Raw genomic sequence first — 24,215 nt, 5'->3', positions numbered from 1 at the left:
TACTCCCTTTCTTTCTCTCTCTCTCCTCACGTCTCTGTCCTGTACGTAGGGTTGTAATCCTAGTAAAAAGCAGTACATACTGTATGGAATCACTGTTTCGCAGATGGGAGAACGTCAGCCAAATGCTCATCAATCCACTGTCCGTTCCCTCACCCCCACACACTCTCTCTCTCTCTCTCTCTTTCATGCCCCACACATTAACTCATTAACTCTCCCTCTATATATCACTGTGTGTTGTGTGTGTTTTGCTGTCAGAAGTGTTTGTTTGTCCATTAAGTCTACACGACTACTGTTTTTCTCCATCCCAACCTGCAGTGCTAAAGGTCTGGTCTTTTTCAACTCTTATCTAAGGTTGGGAATCTCTTTTCATCGTCAGATGTGTTTGACTGTATCTCAAACTACTGTTTTTTTCTCCTGCAGCCCTTCTTCGGTTCCAGATTTTGAGGGTCCTTTGCCCAACAGTCACTGCAGACGTACATCAGAATCACTGTTTGTTCATTTCTCAGTTGTTCACACACACACACACACACTTGGTGTGCTGATCAAGAAATTGTGCAAGAACTGTAGTGATTGATATATGGATGAGGTATACAGATTAGATCCCTCGATTTCATGTCCCATGGACAGTAATTCTGCTGGAGACGATGATGTGCATCACAGTGTAATTAGGGTGATGAGTGGCCATCACAATCATCATACCTTTGCTTTAGCTACTGATCAAACTCATCAAGGAAGAAAGGGATTGGAGATGACGCCATTGCCGTTGGTAGATTATACAGTGAAAGCCCAGATCGCTAATCACCCTCTTTATCCTTACTTAATCTCTGCTTATCTTGACTGCCGAAAGGTCTGTCAAAACAAACCCTGTTCTCTCTCTTTCCCTGTTCATATGGGATGTGCAGCAACATCACTCTCTCTCTCTATCTATATATATATATATATATCTCATACCAGCCACAAAGTTGTGTGTGTGTGTGTGTGTTGTTTCTTGAATAGTTTTGTGATGTTTGGTTTGAAGGTGGGAGCACCTCCAGAAATGACTTCAGTTCTTGAAGTAATCAGCAAAGAAAACCATCCCATGGTCTCCATCAGCAGCACAACTGTTGGGATCGGAACAGATCCTGAACTTGATGCGTTCATGGTACAAACTGATCATCGATGATTACATGAAACAAACCCATGATTTACTTGGCGTTATGCAGTACAAATTTTAGGCTTTCCACCTCATGATTTCTTGTTTACATGTACAAATATGTGCGTTTTTTCAAGAAATGGTATTGCGAGATTCTACAAAAATACAAGGAAAAATTGTCAAAGCCATACGAGGAAGCGACAAGTTTCTTGAGCAGCATCCAATCTCAGCTCACCAATCTCTGCAAAGAAACCCTACTGTTCAACACCAACACCAACACCAACTCTTGCCCTTCTGCTCCCGGTACTTTAAAGCTTCTCTTTTTCTGTGCTTTTTAGGTTTCCCATCTCCATACTTTCCTTCTATAGTTTTTACTCAACAATATTCCTAAATATCCCATCGATTTATGAATTTTTAGTCAAAATCATCCTTGAATTTTGAATAGGGGATGAAATTGTTAAAATTAATTTCCACAAGTCCAAAATTGCCACGTCCTGTAATCACTTAAGCTTTCCACTACACTTTCACATGCAAATAGTGCCACCACAAGAAAAAAAAATTACTATTTTCTATATTTTTATTGGTTATGGACTAAATTACCTAATAAATAACTATTATTAATTATAGTTCGATAAAATCAATATAAAAATTTAACTTATTTATAACAAAAAAATAGTTTTTGCTATGGTTATGAGCCAATACAAATATTTTAGCTATATTCGCAAGAACCACCGTCAACAATCTTTGTGCGGTCTTGGTCAATTATTTACTACGACTATTTATTTTAAACGTAATAATTAACCATAATTAGATGTTAGAACTTATTTCCAGTTTGAATTATTTAGCTCTTTCTCTTCTATAATTATCTTCTATTAAATTTTGCTTATAACTTATAGCAGTTGCAATATTAAGTTGTGCCTCCTTCCATGAGGTTTGATATTTATCTTTTAATTCTTTTATGTTTGGATTATTAGGTGTTACGTGGACGAAATATTTTTTTAGTCCCATAAAATAAGGATAAAATTTATTTTGATACCATAATTAGAGTAAACGATGCTTTTAGTTTTATAAAACTCAAAATTATATTTTTTTAGTGCCAAAAAGTTTGATTTTGGGACTTTTTAGTGCCAAAACCACAACACTTTTTTAGTCCCAAACTATGCCTTTTTAGTCCCTAAATCACAACGTACCTGACTTTTTATGGGAATAAAAATACGTAATTATGAGTTTTATAGGATTTGAAAGCGACACCTACCATAATTGTGGTAGGAAGTGAATGCCTATATGCTTTTGTACAATTTCTTCATCTGAAATATTGGATTGGGCAGTGCAATTAATTTGGGTGAGCTCATGAAGGTTTCATTTTCAGCCCGTTTTTGGATGGATCAAAACACGCCTAATATTTGCTTTTATGTAGAAAGCGTTTTTTTCTCATTTGCCACAAATACTTATATATATATAAGAGTATGGTTTGACAATAAACAGTAATTTTTGTATCCCAACATGCAATATTAAACATACAATACTTGTATATAGGCACACACATATATATAAATATATATAAAAGAGACATAATTTAACAATAAAATATAATTTTTGTCTCCCAAAATAATATCAAATATACAACGTATACTTATTTTAAATTATCTCTAAAAATAAATTCAAACATACATATATCTCCAACACATACTTATTTATCTTTATTTTTTTCTCTTTATCTCCACAAAATACAACAAAATACTCAAAAAATGAATCCAAACACTATGAAAATATTTGTTATATTCATTGCGAAATTAATTTATAAGATCCAAAAATCAGATCATACGATCTTATAAGTTCTTTAGAATTAATTTACATCTATTTTTCTAAATAATTGTAATAAATTCTTTTAATTTTGATTATATCAATTATAAAATTATTATTATTAATATTTATAATCTTATTTTACTAAAACACTCTTGCAGTTTTTTTTTTTTTTTGTGCTCCATAAATATATATATAAAACCAGAGATTTCATAACTTCTAAATAAAATTAGTCAAACACCTTCTTATGGTTTCTTTGAACATATTTGCTGGAAAGAACCCTCTCAGGTTTGAACCTAATACCTGTAAACATAGATCTTGAGGTCTAAAATACTGGATTGTCCCCAAAGAATTTTATGTGTAAGAAGTCTAGTTCTAGGATTAGGTTCTCTCATACAAATATATTGTATATATACAATAAGATTAGGAAAAATATAATTTTAATCCTATAATATAAAGGGGAGGTGGTATTTTGTCCTAATACGAATTAATTTTCACAATTCAATTATGTAATTTTAAAATTTTGGCATTTTTAATAATTTTTCGGCTAATTTAGTTAAAAAATTGCATGTGACTTGAAAATGACCCAATTAAATTAGGGATTCGGGGTCGAAAAATGATTAAAATTGTAAAAAATACAAAACTAAATTGTAAAAATTAATTTATGCTGGACAAAAACTATCATCCCCTAAATTGTAGAAATAAAATTGCATTTTCCCGCCTGAATCCATAGCTCCAGATCTTCTACCTCTCACACATTGGTGTTGGTACAAATGTACAAGTGATATGTGCCATTTTAATCAAAATGTTCGAGAAAAACTTAGTCTTGATAAAATTAGGAAAAATAGTATTTTTTGGTCCCATAAGTTAGGTCCATTTTACTTTTGATCTCATTTATTACGGGATTAGTACTTTTAGTCTCCTAAATTATAAAAAAATTAGCACTTTTGGTCTTCATCTAATTTTTCGTCTACAATTTAACGACATAGGAGCACGTGGTCGTTAAAGTATTTTGGCTGTAGGGAAAATTGACTTCATTCCCACTGTAGCATATGAATGGTCCACTTGCCCTACTTGATTCATTTGTGAGAGACATGATTTTTTGTATTGCTTCTACTTGACTTCAACTTACAGAAATATAAGAAGGATGAGATTCAATTTTTGTGAGAGAAGAGAGAGTTCCCCATTTTTTTACCCTAATTTCCTTCAAGATTTGCTTTTTCCTCAAATGTAGTTATGTTTCTCCCTAAAAGTGGCCTCAAGTTGAAAAACATGTCAATTTTCTTTTCAATCGAAAATACTTAACGGCCACGTGCTGGGTACGTGACCCATACCGTTAAATTATATACAAAATAGTCTGAAGATCAAAAGTGCTAATTTTTGTAAATTACAAAACTAAAAGTACTAATCTCATAATAATACGACAAAAAAGTGAAATAGGCCTAACCTATATAACAAAAAAGGCTATTTCCCCATAAAATTGTACATAATTAAAACGGCAAGTTTTCTTCTCTATGTATGTTTCTTATACTGTCATACACCATATTTCTCTTTCGCTTTCTTCTCCATTTTTCCTTGACAGTGAATTCTGAGCTATTTGGTTTGAACAAGTAAAATCGATTAAAGCTATTGGCCTAGCAAAGAAAATGGCCTGATCTTTGCAATTTCATCTATTTCAAGTAAAATTTTCGTCACTAAATAAGAGTGTACGTATAATTCAGCCAAAGATTGAAAATATTCGTGTAGTTAATGCTAATTTCAAAATATATGAATGTAATTTACCCTGAAAACTAACATAGTTTGCTTCCCTCTGATTTTCTTTTTCAATTATGCATTTCAAAGATTCCACAAGGATTAGTTCAAAGATTTCAATCAAAGCATAGCTAGAAATGCTAAAATTAATATTGTCAAGACTTGGAAAATTTTTAATTCAGATCGAGTTTGCAAACTGAAGGATTGAAAATTAAAGAAGCGCATTGGCTACTATAAATATTGTAGTATCTGATATGATGGAGATGATGTTTGCGAACTGAAAAATAACTGATTGAATTGTCAATCCCAAATCTCGTAACATATTTTGTTTCATTTAATATGCACACGTCATATATAAGAAAAGAGGGCAATAGTTGCATCGATTTCACTTGCAAAGTACCCCTAAGATGCTGCCTTGAATGTTGATGAATTATTTGATGCAAGTGAAGGGAACGATGTAATTTTAGTCTTGTAATTTCATTGAGGTGACATATTTGGTTTTGCAAGAATTGATTTTTATTATTTTAGTTCTATAATTTTAAAGTTTTAGTGATTTTCATCCTTTTGCGGCTAATTTGGATGGAAAATTGTATGTGATTCGCATGTGAATAGTCCAGTAACTTAGGGGGCATTGACAACTTTAATCGTGTAACTTAGAAAAGTTGGCAGTGTTGGTACTATATCAATTGATATACAGGACTCAAATTATAATTTAATTGTGTCACGTGCAATTCACATATAATTTTTTGATCAAATTTGCCGGACACAAGACTAAAATTGTCAAAATTGTAAGATTACATGGCTAAATTACGAAAATCAATTCGTACATGACTAAAAATTCAACTCCTTCTAAGTTATAGGACTAGAACTTTAATTTTTCGTGCAATGATATGTAATTTTATGTTCTTACAGATACATATCTGTGAGAAAATACTACACATGTTTCATTTTTTTCCTTCAAATTATGGTGATTTTTGTAATCCATTTGTAATAAGGTGATGGATGCGGACGATCTAATGAGGATATGCGTGGTCGAACGCACAATGAGAGTCGAGACTTCAGTCGTAGAAGACGCGAAGGGGATTGGGAATTGAAAGAAGTGCTGATGCGGAAGTACCGCGGGTATCTCAGCAGTTTGAGAAAAGAACTCCTCAGGGAAAGGAAGAAAGGGAAACTACCCGAGGACGCGAGAGTGGCGCTGCTGGACTGGTGGAACGAGCACTACAAGTGGCCTTATCCCACGGTAATTTCGATGTATTCGTCAGTTTATTGCTTCAAACCTGCATGCACCTTGCATTCTAACGTTAGTATTTTCTGTCCCATATGATAGAAATTTTGATACTTTTAGTTTTCCGTTTTTATGAGATTTTTGAAATGGTTTCAAAATTAGGAAAACTCGACACATTTCGTCTTATAAATCCGGTAAAGCAGAGGGTCAAATGTGTTGAATTTTCTTAATTTGTAACCATTTTGAAAGTTCCATAAAATAGAGGATTAAAAGTGTTGAATTCTTATCATGTGGGACTTAAAAGTATAATTTTGCCGAGATAGAGTCAGATCATAGCGAAATTCTTATATGCATCGGACGTGAAAATGTCGACTAGTGTCAATGTCGTTGCTGATGTGGCATAATCTTGATTCTCTTTTATGGTTTTCATGGCCGACGCATATCATCCACCAACACTGAAATGTTGTGCTTTTACTGATTTTGCTTGAGATGGAGCGTGAAATAGATCATTGAAAAAATATGGGATCGAAAGGATTCTTATCTGGTTATAATTCTCTCATATATGAATATTCGATAAATTACAACGAGTTTTTTTTGTGGTGTGTTTAAATTGATGGATTTGAATTTTCAAGAATAATTTGAAAAAAAGATTTTAAATGACTGCATTTGAAAAGAATTTAAAAATCCCTCCATATCTATCAAAATATAGTTCAAAATTAGAATGGAGGAATTTAAAATCGGGTCTAATGCAATTTATCTCTTGTGATATTGCAAATGAACATATTACTTCCTATGAAAGAAAAAATAGCAATTTACCCCTGTGTTAATTAAAATGAAGCAATTTACTCCTGTATCTTAGGAGGTAAAATTGATTCATTTTAAAAAGCACAGTGGGGTAAATTGCTGCATTTTAAAATACAGAGGACTCTTACTAAAAATATTGAGTTATCCGTCCTAAAAAATTAGTATAGTTTTATTTCCTTTATTCTGACAATAGGCGAGAACATCAATCATTAGATATAAACCTACTCGATGGTCCGATCCGTCGAGGGCAAAATCGGAGAACGCAAATGAGCTCCAAGCTTGAAGCTGCCGTCTAATTTCTTGCTGCATTGTGAGCAGGAAGAAGAGAAAAATCGGCTATCTGATGTTACCGGATTAGAGCAGAAGCAGATCAATAACTGGTTTGTTAACCAAAGGAAACGATACTGGCGGCCTATCGATGACTCGAGTTTTTCCGTCATGGATGGCATAAATGGCCATCTTAATATTGCAGGATCCACCTACTTGGGAGAAACTGAGGCACTCTACTTGAACAAGAAACACTCTTGGTGTGAATCAAAACTATCTTCCATCTCAAAGTCTTTGTTACTCCAATTTCATGTTGCATCTTGTATTTCATATCGTCCATGCACGTATATCTTACACACTAACACGATAATAGGCTTATGGATGCATATATATGATCAATTGTTTACGCGAATTATAGCTGATTGGTGTGGAATTCTTGTGCCAGATGCATGCAACAATGAACGGGACTTGCAGGCTTGGTTAGACGGCGATGAGCTAACTAGGCGACTATCATCAGCAATTGAAGCCAAGCGCAGAACTGTCCATCAAGGCGATAGTTTCTGCGCTGTAGCTTGTATATTGTGAGTAAATATTTTGTGGGTTGAGTTGTATTGATCATGTTATTTTTGTTTGGAGACAATTGTTTTCTGTGATTGAATGATCGATATCAGAGGGCGATATTCATTTGAGATATGTTTGTCGACAACTCAATTTTGTATCCTTTAAATGATGATATGTTCGGAATAATATGTTAGTTATTAATTTAATTTATACTTTTTTGAATTCTGTATCTATTTTTTTTAAAATTTATTAAATTTAATTCAAAGTGAAAATAGTATCCAACGTATTTGAATAGATTATTATAACTATTCCTCGTTAAACACATACATAAAGGGATTCTTGGGATTTATTTTCTACACATGGAATATGTGAAAAGTGGAAAGAATGCACTCAAAGAAGAAAGCTATTGGAAAATTTCTTTGGATTTTCTCATTATTCTGGAATGAGCATCCAAGGGATTTAAATAGGCAAGGCACCAAAACTATCACCTGACAAATCCCTAACATCCTAAGTAACTCGTCTAGCTGGCACCAAGTCAGCAGTACAAGCCCAGCTAGCCAAGTGTAGAATGAAAGGACCAGATTGGCATGGTGAAAACTTCAGCGAGCTGAAGCTTGCTGGAGAGGTGAGATGGAGGAACAAATATGCATTGTATTGATCATGCACAAGATGAGAGTCCATTTGGAGATGTTTTGTGTGCTCAAGAAGACCGGCTTGGCCTCAATATGGAGCGCAACTTTGTTGCCACAGAACAATGAAATAGGAGTAGGAACATCAACCTACGAGTCTTGAAGAATAAAGGAAATCCACATAAGTTCACAAACTATAGTGCTAAGGCTCTGATATTTAGCTTCACTAGAAGACGTATAAATCGTAGTTTGTTTCTTGGTTTTAAGAGTCGGTCATAGGAGGACACAGTAGCCATTAAATATCGACAAAGTCAAAATAAGTGGGGCCCAATCCACATCACAATATGCCTGCAATTCAAGAGAATTGGAGGAAAGAAAACATAGCCCTTTGGAGAGACATCCCTTTAGATACAAACCAAGTGGAGGGCAACATCCATATGCTGCTGGCAAGGTCGTTGAACAAATTGACTCAATTATTGTGCCCATAGGAAATGTCCGGCCTAGTGAAACCAATGTAGAGGAGTCTCCAAACAAATCATCTATAGGGTTCCAGGTCAGGAGGAGGAGTATCTGAGTGAGTAGAAAGCTCGAGTCCCATAGGTAACAGATGTTGGTTGTGCGAGCATGTTCAAGGCCAGCATCACGAATAATGTCCACTTAGTCTGGGATATAGTAGTTCCAATAGTGGACCGGGCAATTTCAAGGCCAAGGAAATACTTGGTGAAAACCAGTATCCTTGATGGTGAATAAATCATCTAAGTACTGTTTCACACCATCAATGAGAGTAGGAGAAAGACCACATGTTAAAATATCATCCACATAGACAAGGAGGATAAGCAAAATATGATCTTGCCCTTTGATGAATTGATAGTTGTCATGGCTGGACTGATGAAAGCCATAATCCAGCAACCTCTTGGTAAACTTTGATTCACTTCCTGAAGGCCTGTTAAGCTTTCAGACTGAGCACTTAATGGTTAAGTGTCAATCAGGTGGTTTTTTTCTTTAAATCTCTAATAAAAAGGTGCCTTGGAACCTAAACTATTACCTTTTGAAAGTTATAGAATCAAAAGTGTCAAGATCCTAAATTATGGGACGAAAAGGGAAAAAATACAAGTTTAGCTCTATAACTTATGGGCGATGACATTTTTGCTCTTGCATGAATTGATTTCCATAATTTACTCTTATAATTTAAAAATTTTGGCAATTTTCATCGTTTTCGACCAATTCTGCCAAAAAATTGCATTTGACACTACAAAAAAATATTGAATTTGGAATAGTAATTTTGGAAGGGCAACATCTGTTACAGATTCGAAAGGTCTTTGTAATGATATTATAACGAATCATCAATGCTAACATTATCAAGTCATTGTTGTTGAATTTTCATATTTTGTTAACGAATAATGTGTTACAACACATGTTCCAATTTTTTTAGAAGGTGAATGTACGTAAATCAATCCAAAATAGAAGCCATTTCAACTGTGGAACACCATTTGAAACGGCCAACGTCGTGTTGAAATGGTTATACTGGAAATAAGACTTCCGTACCAATTGGTGTATAAAACACCATTACAAATTTGAAACAGTTCAGAACTGATACAAAAGGTATCTTCAATTGTGACCGCGGCCTTGTTCATCTATAATGTGTTACAACAGACTATATTTTAACGGCTACTTTTTGGTTGCTTTAAAAATCATTTCAAAGCCCGCTCCAAAGTATCTTATATATGTGTGGTATGCTGTTTTCTTTTCATTCTTTCTCGCTCTCTTAAATTGTTAGCCCACATACACTCTCAATCTCTCTCTGATTTTTTAGCATATACAGTTGATCAACTAAAATTGCGTCATTTTATCATGCCCCATTGATCTTTTTAGTTGGTTGATCAGTTAACAACTTAAACCCTTTTTTGTAATTGAAATGCAGTTTAATTTATTATAGTTTTTTTTTATATTTTTATGTTAAGTATATATGTTTTTAGTAGCAAGTAATATTTATTAATTTAGAGCTCAAAGTATAATTATATATATATATATATGTATGTATAGTGATCATCATGTTAAGACAACTGAGAATATGGATGTATAAGATGAACTTGTAGGAATGGGAGGGTCTTAGGCTGGATTTTGAGGATGGTGTTAATTCTTTCATAGAATGGGTTAAGTGTCAACGTGTACATATGAACAGTGAGACGATTAGGTGCCCTTATTGGAATTGCAAAAATGAAGGTTCAAAACACCAAACAAGGTAAATTTTGACTTATTCATGAGAGGATTTATACTGGAATACTATAATTGAACTTTCCATGATAAGGAAAGGACACAAGAGTACTTTGATGGAGTGACATCGATCCCACCACAGTAGGAGCAAACCCCAACTGCTCAGGAGGGTACTACGCACTGGGGTGATGACCAGCAGATAGATTGGCCGCAAGGAATGATTTATGATGCAATTGGGCTGGTTTTTGTTCGTCCTACCACAGGGGTGTGGCTCATGAAGTACGAGGTCCTCATCCTACTGATACATGTTCTAGTGTGGTATGACGTTCGATTTTATGATTATATGTCGGGGTTGGCAGACTGTTTTTCGATGTAGTACATGTTGCCGACTGTCTTATTTCCAAAAATTGAGTGAGTATCGGGACATTGTTTCTCGAGGTCCCGTGTCATCATCTAACATCTCGGTTAATGATCAACATCTATGGTTGGACGCAGTTGTCTATAATGACACTTAATGCATAACTCTTGTCACTAATAATTATATTATGAAAAAATCAAAATCATTCTCACTTAAGATTTTATCTTGAGTAACAACTTTAAAATTTTTATACGACTTAATATTTGTCATTAATACTATCTTTTGTTTTAGTATGCTTTTAACTAGTACATTTTTTCTCTACATATATAGCTTTCTTTTTTAAAACACACGCTTAATTAACTTCATTTGCCAAACAATTAAATTAGCAAATATGGGAATTAAACTATTCTAATAATAATTTCTCATCTATCGCAATAGTAATATTGATTAATTATACATATTCGATATTAGTAATTTGTGTATATTAATTGCTTACTAATATTGAAATTTATGATACAATTTTGTAATTGATTTAAAAAAAAAAAAAGAGAAGAAAAAAAAGGTTAAAAGAGACGAGCAAATAGTTATATTGCTGCCCACTTTTTGTTTTCTGCATTAATTAAAATGGAATTGCTAGTGGTAATAGGAAAGGAAACATATACTTTACATTCATGTATGTCAACAAGAATTTAAACTTAATTAATAATATTTTCTGTTTATTTTACATGATACGTTGTATTACAATTACATCTTTTTGTTCTATGATAAGGTCTATTAATTAAAAATTTCAGATTATGATCAATATATATATATATAAATCGTGATGACATAAAATACATTGAAAACTAAGAGTTATCATGAAAAAAATAAAGAGAGTCTTGTGGTTCTTATGTTTGTTGTGTTTCCTCCTCGTTTCTAAGGTAAGAAAGTTGACATAAGTTTATTTTATATGCGTGATATGTTATTAGTTGTCATGGTTTCTTTTTACATATTACAACTTTTCTAGGCATATGTTCTTAGCAACACAAACTTCTCATGGTGTGTGGCAAGAAGCAATGTTTCGCGCGCAAGCTTGGAAGAGTACATACTAAAGACGTGCGAAACACGAACGTGCATTGCGATAGAACCCAACGGTCTGTGTTATATCGCTCCAACATGCTTCAATCGTCATGCAAGGGCGATGAAGCATGCTTCTTACCTCCTTAATTGGGAGTACAAGAAAACGCTCCTGTGTTCGAGCAACCTTGGCAAGATAACACACGATAATCCTTGTAAGATACTTGTCCACTCTCTAGCAATTCTTTAAATCGTGTGGATGTTGTTTCTATGCATTTAGTTTCACTTAGAGGTGTGATAACTACGAAAAATTGCATGTACTGAGGCGATCATGGCTTTATAGCAACTATAATATTGTAGTTGTCCGTTAATTAGATTCATATTTTTTAAGATTTTACTCAAATCACAAGTGTTAGAATTTTTGTTTTTTGCATAAACATCGTATTTTCTTTTCTTCTTTTCAAATTTCATTATCCATGTTAAGAATTTTACATCGCGGTTAAATTTAGTGCAACTTATTCATTTGATTTGAGACCATTTTATTGAAAAATGACACGATATTAACTATAGTTTTAGTAGGCAAAGGACAATGTTTAAATATTTAAATAAGGAGTAAAAATTATTTTGGTACCTGAGTGTTGGTATTATTATCAAATTTATACATGAGTTTTTGTAAATGATCTAATTGATACTCGAGTTTTTTCATAAATATCAAATTAATACATGAGTTTTTGCAAATACTTGAATTGTACTTGAGTTTTTCCATAATTGCCAAATTAACACCAATGTCTATCTTAAAATATTTTATAATGACAAATGTATCCTTTAATCCAAAAATTATTTCTCTTTTTTTTGTCATTTGAATTAAAATTAGTCCTAAGTGTTTATTTATTTATTATGGTACATTCTATGCTAATTTTCTAGAATTGATATGAGCTTTATTTTGCAGCTTATAAACGATGTCGTTACCCATGAGGGCATGCGTTGGGGTTTCTTCCATTTCTAGTAAACAAAGGTCTAAATGTTGACTTTGTAATAAGGAGCATTGGATTTCAATGTGATTATGAATATTATTACTATAGGAAATAAATATTATGGAAATCACAAACTTTTATTTTATTTTTTTCTTCTCAACTTTTTTTAGATTCTATGTGGATTGATGAATTTAGAATTATAGATTTTCAAATTCTTTATAATAATTTTTTCGAATTTATTTGGATAATTCTAATTTAGAAAAAATAAAAATAAAAATTCAAGTTTGACTCTGATTCTATGAACTGTGTTTTTATAAAGTTCGACGATTTCAGATTCTTATAATATGGAATCATCTAAAATTGTTTTCTCAAATTCGAAACCATCAAATTCAAACGTAACCTTATGTGATAATAATAGTTGCAACTTTTATGCAAATTTTAACTCTTTCGTTGATGATTTTGATATACTCGTTGCACGAGCCAGAAAGCTAGAACGCGCTTTTAAATACATAATGCTGCACACACCTTATTAGAAATATTTTAAAGATAAATTACATAACACCCCTTAAATTCATATCTAATTACACAAACGTCATCTTCTTCTTATAAAAATTGCAAGTACACTGTTTGAGCCGTGCCGAGGTAATTTACATTAGGGGGTATACTAGTAAGTTTTTGCCCGATCTATATAAATTATAGTTACAACTTTAATTAAAAGGGTGTAATGAGTTTGTAAAGGACATGTCACGTTTGTGTACGATAATAAGAAAAAAATGCAATTTTAGTCGTGTAAGTTAGGGATTACAATTTTAATCGTTTTCAGTTTATAATTTAATATTTATCGAATCGAACGGACTATCTTGATTCGGTGTTCAATACATTATTTGGGCATAACGAATTTTCGGTTCAATTGAATTAATCGAAATGAACACCCTTTATGTGTAATTACATAATTATTTTTTGAAAAATTTAATCAATTATGGGAGCAAAATACTCTGAAATCGGTAGGGTGTACACAATTCGCCAAAACCCCTGCTAAACCCTTAAACTCGCCTCAGCTCATTTTGAGAGAACAGGGGAGGAGACATGACGATTATGAGAACCATCGGCCGATTGCTCCTCCAAGAATCGTCTGCATCTTCTCCTCCACGGTGGTTGTGTACCGCGGCGGAGAAAGCAGCTCCGGGGCCGAAACAGAGGAGGAAAACAGTTATCTTCCATAAAGTGGCCAAGGCGAACTCCAAGTCCACTGTACCAGATATTCTGGACAAATGGGTGAGTGAGGGAAAAGAAGTAAGGAGATATGATATTACGGACCTCAGCAATTATTTCCGCAAGCACAAGAAGTTCCAGGCTGCTCTCCAGGTTTTTTTTTTGCCCCCCTTTCGGCTTACCCCTTTATCGATGGTGATTACGTTCACTGCTTCATCAATGAATTCTTCCTGAGTTGTTTAAAACAGTTGAATATGATTTCAGTTTCATGGAATTTAATTTGAAGTATTATTAGTGTAAAGTTGAATTTTCTGTGCATATTGTTGACCTTAGAAGTTTGCGATTGAGGATTAATTATTATAATCTGAAGGCAGTAGTTCTTTGAAACAATTGCTGTTTGGAAAAACCCTACATGAGTTTTGCGTTCCAAAAAATAATTGGACGTTTTAATATGTTAATGTCTGAATTTTCTAGTCATATCTTTTCTTTTCCAAGAAGCAATTTGTTCGTTTTTTTTTTTTTTTGGTTTATTTTTAAATCGTTCTTTTTTTATGGTTTACATGGGAGGAGGGAGTGGAAGGAATTCATGAGGTTGTTGCTTGGATTTTTACTGGGCTGTGTATATCTGCTTACTCATGAAAAAAAATGAAAATTTCAATTTATCCTATCAAGTTGGCAAGTAGAAAATCGTGAAGCATGTAGGAGGAAGTACAAATGTTATATTAAATAGTTACTCGAAGCTTTTAATGCGCAGTGCGTGGTTTGGTTTTCTACTTTTATGGGATGGTGCACGAGTGCTCGTCTTATTTATGAGTGTGTTCTACCTTTTGCGCGTCTTACGGGTTTATTATAAATCTGAAAAAAGAATCACAACATAATGTGAAGTTTAAATTGAAATTACCATAAATTGATCATTGCACATAACTCATAATGCAAGTTTTATTTTTGTCGAAAGTCACTGCCACTCAAATTACAGAAAGAAAAGCAAAATGAAAATGAATGCTAAAGGAGTCATTCCCAAAAAAAAAAAAAGGAAGAAGAAACAGACTGAAATTAACCTTCAGTCACTATTTTTACTTTCAGTCTGTATTCATTACTTTCCAGAGGTCAAGTTATAGCTAAACCTTTTGGAAAAACAGGTTTTTAAACTTAAACCCGAGAGTAGGTATCAATGTTGTTGATCATCACTTTTGTCAACTCTAAAACTATAAATATGGTCTGTAGTGTTTTATGAATCAGTAATGGAAGTAGTGTTCAATTTTTGTTTTAGAAGAAATGTCCAGCTGAGATAGATCTGAAATTGGTGAGTAATCATTGAGCAGGACCATGTTTGTGAATATTTCAACTCCAGCACCAAAGTTTGAGTGCGTGTTTTTCCTTGTCAAAGTTAGCTTCTTATACGTCTGTTGTTTCCTTTCTTAAGATGTGTGCTTTAAGCTGCTCAGGTTTTCTGCATTGCTGTAGTCATTCTGAGCCAAATAATTTTCAGTGGATATTGTACTTGCCTTACTGGAGGCAATTTCCCTCTTTTAACATGTAATTATGAGATTGCATTTACTTACACTTTCTTTGTTTTATTCCAATTTATCCTACATCAGCTGTACGACTGGATGCAAAGCAGCAAACTTGAATTAACTGATGCTGATCATGCCATACGAATTGACCTACTTTGCAAGACTGGAGGTGTAGCTTCTGCAGAAAAATACTTCAATAGCCTTCAAGTATCAGACAAAACCAGAAAAACCTATGGAGCACTTCTTGGCTGTTACTGCAAGGAAAGAGTTCTTGACAAGGCTTTGGAGATATTTGAGGAGATGAAGGTATCCAATTACATGTCCACTCTAAATTACAACAATCTGGCGTCACTTTATTATAGCATGGAGCAGCCTGCAAAAGTTGTCTCTTTAGTGCAAGAAATGGAGGAGAACAATATTGCTCCTGACATTTACACTTACAACCTGTTGATTAATAGTTATGCTGCTATGAAAAACTTAGATGCCATTGACGAAGTTCTTGAGAAGATGCAGAGCAATAACATGGACTGTAATTTGTTTACATATGGAAATATGGCAACCATATATTTCAATTCTGGACTGCATGAGAAGGCCAATGCTTTTCTTGGACTGATGGAGAATATGAAAATGCAACCTGATGATGATGTATTTGAAGCCTGCCGCACACGTATCAAGTTGTATTCTGAGATGAACAATAGATCAGGTGTTAATCGAACGTGGGAGGCTCTGAAGTCGGCCTTTCCAACCCCCAATAATACTAGTTACCTTTTCATGCTTTTGGCTCTTTCCAAACTGGGAGATCAGGAGAACCTTGAGAAGCTCTTTAAGGAGTGGGAAGAAGGCTGCTCCAGTTATGATTACAGACTGCCGAATGTGCTGCTAGAATATTATATCAACCGAAACATGATTGAAGAAGCCAGTTGTCTCTACGACAGCCTGGCGAACAGAGGGGACGAACCCAATTTGAGGACACTAAACTTGTTTGCAGCTTTATGCGTAAAAACCAGCCAGATAGATTTGGCTCTCAAGTATCTGGAGACCGGTTTGAGTAAGGCAAAACCTGGGAAACGCAAGTGGTTCCCCACAGATGAAACCATTAAATTCTTCCTCAATTATTTTCAGGGGAACAATGATGCGGATAGAGCTGAGAAGTTCATTCAGATCATGAAGAAGACCAACCGTGTCGACACCAATTCTTTGCTTTCGAACATTAAAGCTTCCGATTCAGGGATCTAACTTATGCTATAATAACTGTTGGAGATTAATGTGAGCACCTAAATTCAGAAGCTGTACAAGTGAAATGTCCTGGTAATAGTTGACAGTGGGCAATTTAAATGTATCCTTAACATTCTATCTTTCTGCATGCTCATTTAAGAGCTAAACTGAACATCAGATGTTACCATTGTTCATAGGGCAATGCTCTCTCCTTTTCAGGTTTCTTGTAATTACTTGCTGTTGCACCAAGTTTTTTCTTTCTTGTTTACTTTTTCTTCATATTTTAACCATGTTTATCAACAAGATTGTTTTGATACTTGTTCTCTTTTAAATACAGTAAAATCTTTATAAATTAATAAATTTTCTAAAATAATAAAATCTTTCGGTCCTGACTTGGGCCTTTGTAAAAAATCATCAAATTCGATAAGATAATAAGATAATAATTTTTTAGAAAATTCCTTTATAAATATTAGGTCCTATTAAAACTCTAAATTAGTAATTCATAAATATTATAATTATAAATATTATGGTAATTTGCTAAAATATGAAGTTTGTAATGATTTACGCATTTGATCATTCATGGATGATTTTGCGATTTCTTTTAGAAGAAAAGACATGGTTGGGTGTCATGAATTATTTTATTTTCATATTGAGATTTATATAGTATACGTTTCATCATCATGCATGAATATATTTAATTGACTATAAATTTAAGTGCAACGAATTAAAATAAACATGTATATTTAAGTAATTCCAATGAATTGATACATACGTCTATGAATATAATAGTTAATTATATACAACATGAATATATTTAATTAGTTACAAAGAATTGATTGATGCATGAATATAATCAATGAAACATATATGAATTCATTTATTTTCAACACATATGTACTAAATTTGTTAAATTTAAAAAGTCTCTCTTTTAATTAATAAAATATTAATTTATCGATAAATTAATATCTCTCTAAATTAATAAAAATTCATGATCCCAAAATTATTAATTTATAGAGATTTTACTGTATATGTAAATGTACAGGGATATTATAATTACATATATATGAATGGATATATGTTTATACACAATAACACTATATATTAATATATATAGCACTATTCAAAAGTTTTATCTGACATAACATTAAATAAATTATTTATAATCATATATTGCGAATTACACATTAAAAAAGAGAATAAATAAAAGTATAAAAATTTCCTCCGAAAATAATTAGAAAAGCTTAGACTTATACAGAAAGTTTTAGTATGTTAGGTTCAGAAAACAGAAAAGGAAATTGACTGAAAAATTTTGAAAATACCCTCTACACAATTTTCTGTCAAATATTGTAGTCTGAACGTTCCCACAATTGAATTCGATTCATTACAGCCGCCTGTGTTGGAAATTGAAATTCAAATTTTTGGTCCATCATTACATGTAATTATTATAATTAAATTGTCTGTAATCTGACTTCATAAATTTGCCAGATAGAGCATTTAATTACTGAAATGGTATGAAGCTCTTAATTGCCGTTGCTAATTCACCAATCCTATCTGCACTCTATATAATATATGACTGCAAATGGGAATCAACAGATCATAAAAATTCAATCAAAGTTTTCTCATCTTCCTTCACTCAACACAACAATTTCTCTACATTAAAACCCTGGTTTTCTTTTCCAATTTTGAGCAATAGAGATTAGCCCTAATCGTTCCTGCAAGAAAAAAAAAATTTGAAGATCTTCTTCTTTTGATTTAAGTGCATTGGGACCAAGATGATGACAACTGATCTTCCCTTTGAAATAATAACAATCATCCTCATGATGCTGCCAACTGATAGCCTAGTGAGGTTTCAATGTGTGTGCAAAGCTTGGCGAGATTTGATAAGAGACTCTATGTTCATCAAGAAACACTTAGAGCTTCGGAAGTCAAAAGGTAAAGGCTATCTTCTTTCTGTCCTGATGGACCATGATCCTGATCGGGCTTTTACTTTAATTTGTGAGGAAACATTTGAGGAAGCTCTGGAGATTGCTATTCCTTTCCAATCTGTTGAGATGTCCTTAATTGTAATTGGTTCTTGTAATGGTTTGTTGTGCCTCTCGGATACTGAGAGGTATGGGACGGCCTTATATTTGTGCAACCCTTCAATAAGACGATATAGGGTCATAGACCATCCAATCACTGGTGTTGTTGGATCATCAGATCCAAAAAATGATTGTGTTACTCTAGGGTTTGGATACTATGATCAGACCGATGACTACAAGATCATCAGGTTTGTAGCCCCTGGTGATGGACATGACGATGTTTTGGATCTGGGTTCCAAGTACCACAAAACTGAAGAAAATACTAAAGTTGAGGTTTATTCGTCGATCACTAACTCTTGGAAGGACGTCGTGGTGGAGAACTTCTCATGGAGCTTGTTAGATGTCAGGTCTGAACTAGTAATCTGCGACTCAGTTCATTGGAAAGCATTCTATAGAGATACCAACAAGGACGTATTGGTGATCCTCACCTTCCATCTTGGAAATGAGACGTTCGGACAGATAAGGTTACCAAATTATGAAGCCGATGGTGAGGACTTGATGGAGTACGTCGGCCTTTACAAGGGAAAACTCTCTCTATTTTTGTTTCATCAAGTGGTTAACCCACATCCTTGGCAAGAAAACGATTGCTACTTGTGGGTCATGATGGAGTATGGAATGGAAGCTTCTTGGATTAAGATGCTCAACATTTCAGTACATCCTGGAGTTGTCAGGCCTCTTGTATTTACCAAAAACGATGAAATTATATTTGCAGATTCCGAACAAGACTTGGTTGTGTGTCATTTTGATAGTAACACAGCCAAAATAGTTAGGTTAGAGGAGAGGGGTTACCTTAATTTCACCAACTACATGGATAGCCTAGTTTTGCTCGAAGGCTAAAATGAAGAACGAGGAGCTTATCATGAAGGCCTTATGGTAAGTGTAGTTTATCAAATTATAATACTTTCTAGATATATACAGTCGATGACGTGTTTGATTTTGAAAATTTATTAAGTGTACGGCTCACGTACATGTTAGACCAAGGAACCTTTAGCTGATCTTTCAGCTCGTAATAAATTATATGAACTTTACTATTTAGATCCTTTATCGATTATGTGAAATCATGTGTTTCCCAAAAATGATACCAACTACTCTTGGAAAAGTTACTATTACGCGCCAAAATTGTGAACGATGCAATTAATGTGTAACGTAGCATGCATGGGGCGTCACGTAATAGGGATTTTGGAGAATGAATCACCCTAGGTTGTTATGTAATTAATTACGGGCGAATTTTCTAGTGAAGTACATATATAAGTTTTATTGCAATTTTAGTTTTGTAACTAAGGGTGCTTTGCATTTTGATCTTTCAAAAATTGAAACTTGCAATTTGGTTTGTTATTTTTGTAAATTTCACAGTTTGAGAACACGTTTTTTTTGAAAATTTAAAATTTATTGCGAAGCCACACGTGTGAATTACACGTGTCTTCAAATTGAAGTCAGCACATAACTTGTACGTGCCATTTTCTGACAAATTTTTAACTTTCTAGCATTACAAAAATAATGGATCAAATGTCAAGTTTCATTTCTTACTTTACCAAAATGCCAAACACCTATAATTACACATGAGAATTGCAATAAAGCCAATGATGTGTATAATTGAAAACACAAAACAAATTATATGGGAGATTCTAGCTAGTTAGTTGTAGTATATACCTGGTAAAAATTACATTTTATAACTTGACTCAGAACATCCACTGACATTCTAATCAAACTCAGGTGGTGTTTTACTGTAAGTATGAGTTATTTGGATTATATGATTGATAATCAATAAGTGCATGATAAAAGAAAAAAAAAACCCTAGAGGGAGTAGTTTACTTAGATTGATTCTTATTGTGAGAATTATATATATATTATGATGAATAACTTGAAAATTGCCTATTTACCCTTATTTCTATATAAAAATAAAATCATAAATATTAATTGTGTAAAATTTAATATCATTTTCTTTTGAGTAGCACACTTCCTTCTAAAACTTGAAGATAAGGGGGGCGAAGGGGAAGGGGAAGGGGAGAAGACGGTAGGCGGAAGAGGGGGAAAGAAGAAGGGGCCGGTAGGAACGAACACATGGGAGGGAAGGGAAAAAAGACGGGGATGGTGGCGGTAGGGGGTGACGGGGGACAAAAGGAGAAGGGGGAGAGGAGGGAATAAAGCATGGGAGGAAAGAGGAAGAAGAAAAGGGGGTACAATAGTAATTTTTTTAGCCCTTATTAGGTTTGAACTACTGTGCCAAATTATATGACCTACCTCTAAGAGTGGATTGAGTTATGGAACTTGCACAATAATTAGATGGGGCATTGCCTAAAACCCGAGCTTTCCACATAGCAAATGAAACACAAGATTGGTTTGGATTTGTTTGTATATATTATATATCTTAATTCACCCTATCACTCAGGTCATCTTTACATCTTATGAATATGGATTATGGTTGGATAGATTAAAATGTGATCATGCTTGTGATTAGTATGTTTTTTATTATATAATTTAATGTTTACATGATCAGTTCGGATGAAGAATTAAGTATGAATTGATATAAAGGTGTGTTTAGTCTCAAGTTAAATTTAATAATAAAAGTTTGAAAATACAATATTAAGAGTTTTGATGTATTCCACCTCAATGTCTTTGTTAGCAACGCATTCTCAAATAAAATGAAACCTTACATCTATATGCTCGCTTTGATATGAAACACCGGATTCTTAGCATGAGCAATAACTGATTTTTTATCCATAATGACTTTAGTTGCTCCATATTGCACAAAATAAAATTCACTTAGCAATTTTCTTATCCATATTGCATGACATGTTCCCACAGTTGTTGCAACGTACTCCAACTCACATGTTGATGGAGTCACAGTTGGTTGCTTCCTTGAGCACCATGTAATTGCATTTTCTCCAAAGCAAAACACAAATCTAGTAGTGCTTTTTCGATTATCATATCACCGGCATAATCACTATCACAATATCCTATTAAGCAAGCATCATTAGAAAAGGTGTAAAAAACACTAATCAGGAGTACCTTTAGATATTGAAGAATTTTCTTTACAGCATTCATATATTCTTCACTTGGATTTTCCATGAATGGACTCACAAATCCCATGCAAATAGTATGTTGGCCCTAGTACATGTCAAATAACACTCTCCCCACAATACTTCAAAATGTAGTTGAGTTGACCTTTCTTGCTCTATTTTTGGAGAGGTTTACTCTATACTCTATTGGAGTATTTACGGGATTGCCTTCCATAATTTTAAATTTTTTATGATCTCCCTTGCATATGCCTCTTGAGAAATGAAAATTCCATGACTTTGTTGTTTCACTTCTATTCCCCAATAATATGACATGAATCCCATGCCACTCATCTCAAATTCTTACGACATTGCCTTCTTGAAGTTGGCATACAAATGTGGAGTATTTTCCGTAAGAATAAGATCATCAACATAAATATATATTCATAAAATATCACTTTTTCCTTCTTTACACAAAGAGCATACTCATGACAAGATCTTGAAAAAGCATTCTTTTGAGATAGTTGTCAAGAAGACTATGCCAAGCCTTGATGCTTGCTTGAACCCATATAATGCCTTCTTAAATTTTAGCACATTGTCTTCATGACATTTAACCAAGAAACCATCCGATTGTGTAATATACACTTATTCATCAAGAGTTTGATGAATTGGCCAATGATTTTGTGCGACAAGAGCGACCAATAATCGTATATTCTCCAAGCCAACAATGGGAGCAAAAACTTCTTCATATTCCACACCATGCTTTTGTTTATACCTCTTTGCACCAAGCCTCGCTTTACCTTTTCACTTCTCCTTTGGCTTTTCTCTTTATTTTGTATACTCATTTGACTCCAATGGCTTCATAACCACTAGGTAGTGTAGCTATCTCTCAAGTGTCATTTTTCTCTATTGAATGAATTTCTTCCTCCATGGTTTGTCTCCATTCTCTCTCCTTTTATGACTTCTTTCAAAACATAAAGGTTCATTATTCATAAATAAGCAAAAAAGATTGTCACCATTTATTGTTTCGTAGTATCATAAATGGCACTAATGCTACGATAACTTTGAGGTTGATTAGTTGAGCTTGGTGTAGCGGGTTTTGAATTTTCACCTTCAACTTCTTGCTCCTAATTCTCTTCTTATTCGAAATGTGGAAGAAAATTACACATTTCTCCAGTTCCATTAGCCGTCTTCTTTGAACTCCACATCTCTACCAATCACAATATTTTAGCAATAGGATAGAAAGCATATGTACCCCTTGAAGTTCTCATCATAGCCAAGAAACACCATATTAATCTTACTCCGGTTATCAAGTCTTGTTCTCTGTTGCTCCGACATATGAACATATAAAATAGAGCCAAAACTTTTTAAGTGTTTCACACTGGCTTCTATCCACTTCATGCTTCTTGTGGAGTTATTTTCTTCAAACGCCTTATTGGTGATCGATTTAAGAAATAAACAACACATGAAACTACATCAGTCTAAAATTCTTTCGGCATTGTCTTGCTTTTCTGTATAGTCCTTGCCATGTCTAGAATTTTTCTATGCTTGCTTTCTGCAATGCCATTTTGTTGTGGTGTTCTTGAAACAGTCATAAGACATTGAATTCCATGCGTTTCACAATAGGCTTTAATTAATTAGAAGTAAACTCACCACATCTATTGGTCCTCAGAGCTTTGAGTTCATAACTACTTTATTTCTCAACAAGGTTTTTGAACCTTTTATTGATAAAAAGTACAAATTATGAACTCTTGTTGAATGAGTGCGGGTTGAAGAAACCACACACATCCGCATGCACAAGTTTTTGTAGAGGTTTATTTGCCCTAGAAAGTGACTCCTTGGAAAAACTTTTTCTTGTTTACTTTCCAAGTAGAAATGCCTCACACAATTGACTAGGGTGATTGACTTTGGGAACCCCTCTCACCATATTCTTTTCTTTTGCATCTTAAGCTCTTCAAAATTGAGATATCCGAATCTTATATGCCATATCCATGAAGATTCATTGATGCAAGCTTATAGACACTTTGCTTTAACTATATATATTTTAAGCTTGAACATTTGATTACTTCTCATGTCAACTTCTGCGACAAGCCTATCGTCTCGATCTCGAAATCATAGATATTTGTCCTCTATCTTCACTTTGTGTCCACTGTCCAAAAGTTGATTGATGTTCAAAATGTTATTCTTCATTTTTGGAATGTAGTAGACATTATGGAAAGTTTGTAATCTCCATTCTTGGTGGCCAAAATGACCATACCTTTTCTCTTGTTCTCTACTTTGGTATCATCTTCGAGCCGAACATCACCGATTACTTTTGTGTTCATTAGCACAAACTTGCTTTTTATCTCCAACCACGTGGTTGCTTGCACTGTTGTTAAGTTACAATGTGACAACTTTTCAAATAACTTAGAAAAAAGAG

At 33.7% G+C, this 24,215-nt stretch overlaps 3 protein-coding genes across 4 annotated transcripts; all 3 read left to right on the top strand.

Moving 5' to 3' along the window:
• The first annotated feature begins 170 nt into the window (after positions 1-170).
• LOC105172431 (homeobox protein knotted-1-like 1) lies at positions 171-7,769 on the top strand. 2 transcript variants are annotated; one of them, XM_011093849.3, is made up of 7 exons: positions 171-323; positions 421-847; positions 1,019-1,141; positions 1,270-1,435; positions 5,683-5,930; positions 7,038-7,246; positions 7,432-7,769. In XM_011093849.3, coding segments are annotated over exons 2-7 (1,017 nt in total). In that variant the 5' UTR covers positions 171-323; positions 421-577; the 3' UTR covers positions 7,433-7,769. The 2 variants fall into 2 exon arrangements, with proteins under 2 accessions (XP_011092151.1, XP_011092152.1); XM_011093850.3 differs by lacking the exon at positions 7,038-7,246.
• Positions 7,770-13,767: 5,998 nt separating this feature from the next.
• Positions 13,768-17,006, top strand: LOC105172432 (pentatricopeptide repeat-containing protein At1g02370, mitochondrial). Its single transcript, XM_011093851.3, has 2 exons — positions 13,768-14,143; positions 15,589-17,006. Exons 1-2 carry the CDS (start codon positions 13,865-13,867, stop codon positions 16,738-16,740), a joined length of 1,431 nt encoding a protein of 476 aa, XP_011092153.2. The 5' UTR covers positions 13,768-13,864; the 3' UTR covers positions 16,741-17,006.
• A 1,332-nt stretch (positions 17,007-18,338) lies between these two features.
• LOC105172801 (F-box/kelch-repeat protein At3g06240-like) lies at positions 18,339-19,774 on the top strand. Its single transcript, XM_011094379.3, has one exon. It carries the CDS (start codon positions 18,492-18,494, stop codon positions 19,635-19,637), a length of 1,146 nt encoding a protein of 381 aa, XP_011092681.3. The 5' UTR covers positions 18,339-18,491; the 3' UTR covers positions 19,638-19,774.
• Positions 19,775-24,215: the final 4,441 nt, after the last annotated feature.

This window comes from Sesamum indicum, linkage group LG10 (genome assembly GCF_026168435.1).
Source record: "Sesamum indicum cultivar Baizhima isolate 11 linkage group LG10, ASM2616843v1, whole genome shotgun sequence".
Taxonomy (NCBI): Eukaryota; Viridiplantae; Streptophyta; class Magnoliopsida; order Lamiales; family Pedaliaceae; genus Sesamum; species Sesamum indicum.
The sequence above is the reverse complement of the archived record's forward strand: the minus strand, read 5'-3'. Positions and strand labels throughout refer to the sequence as shown.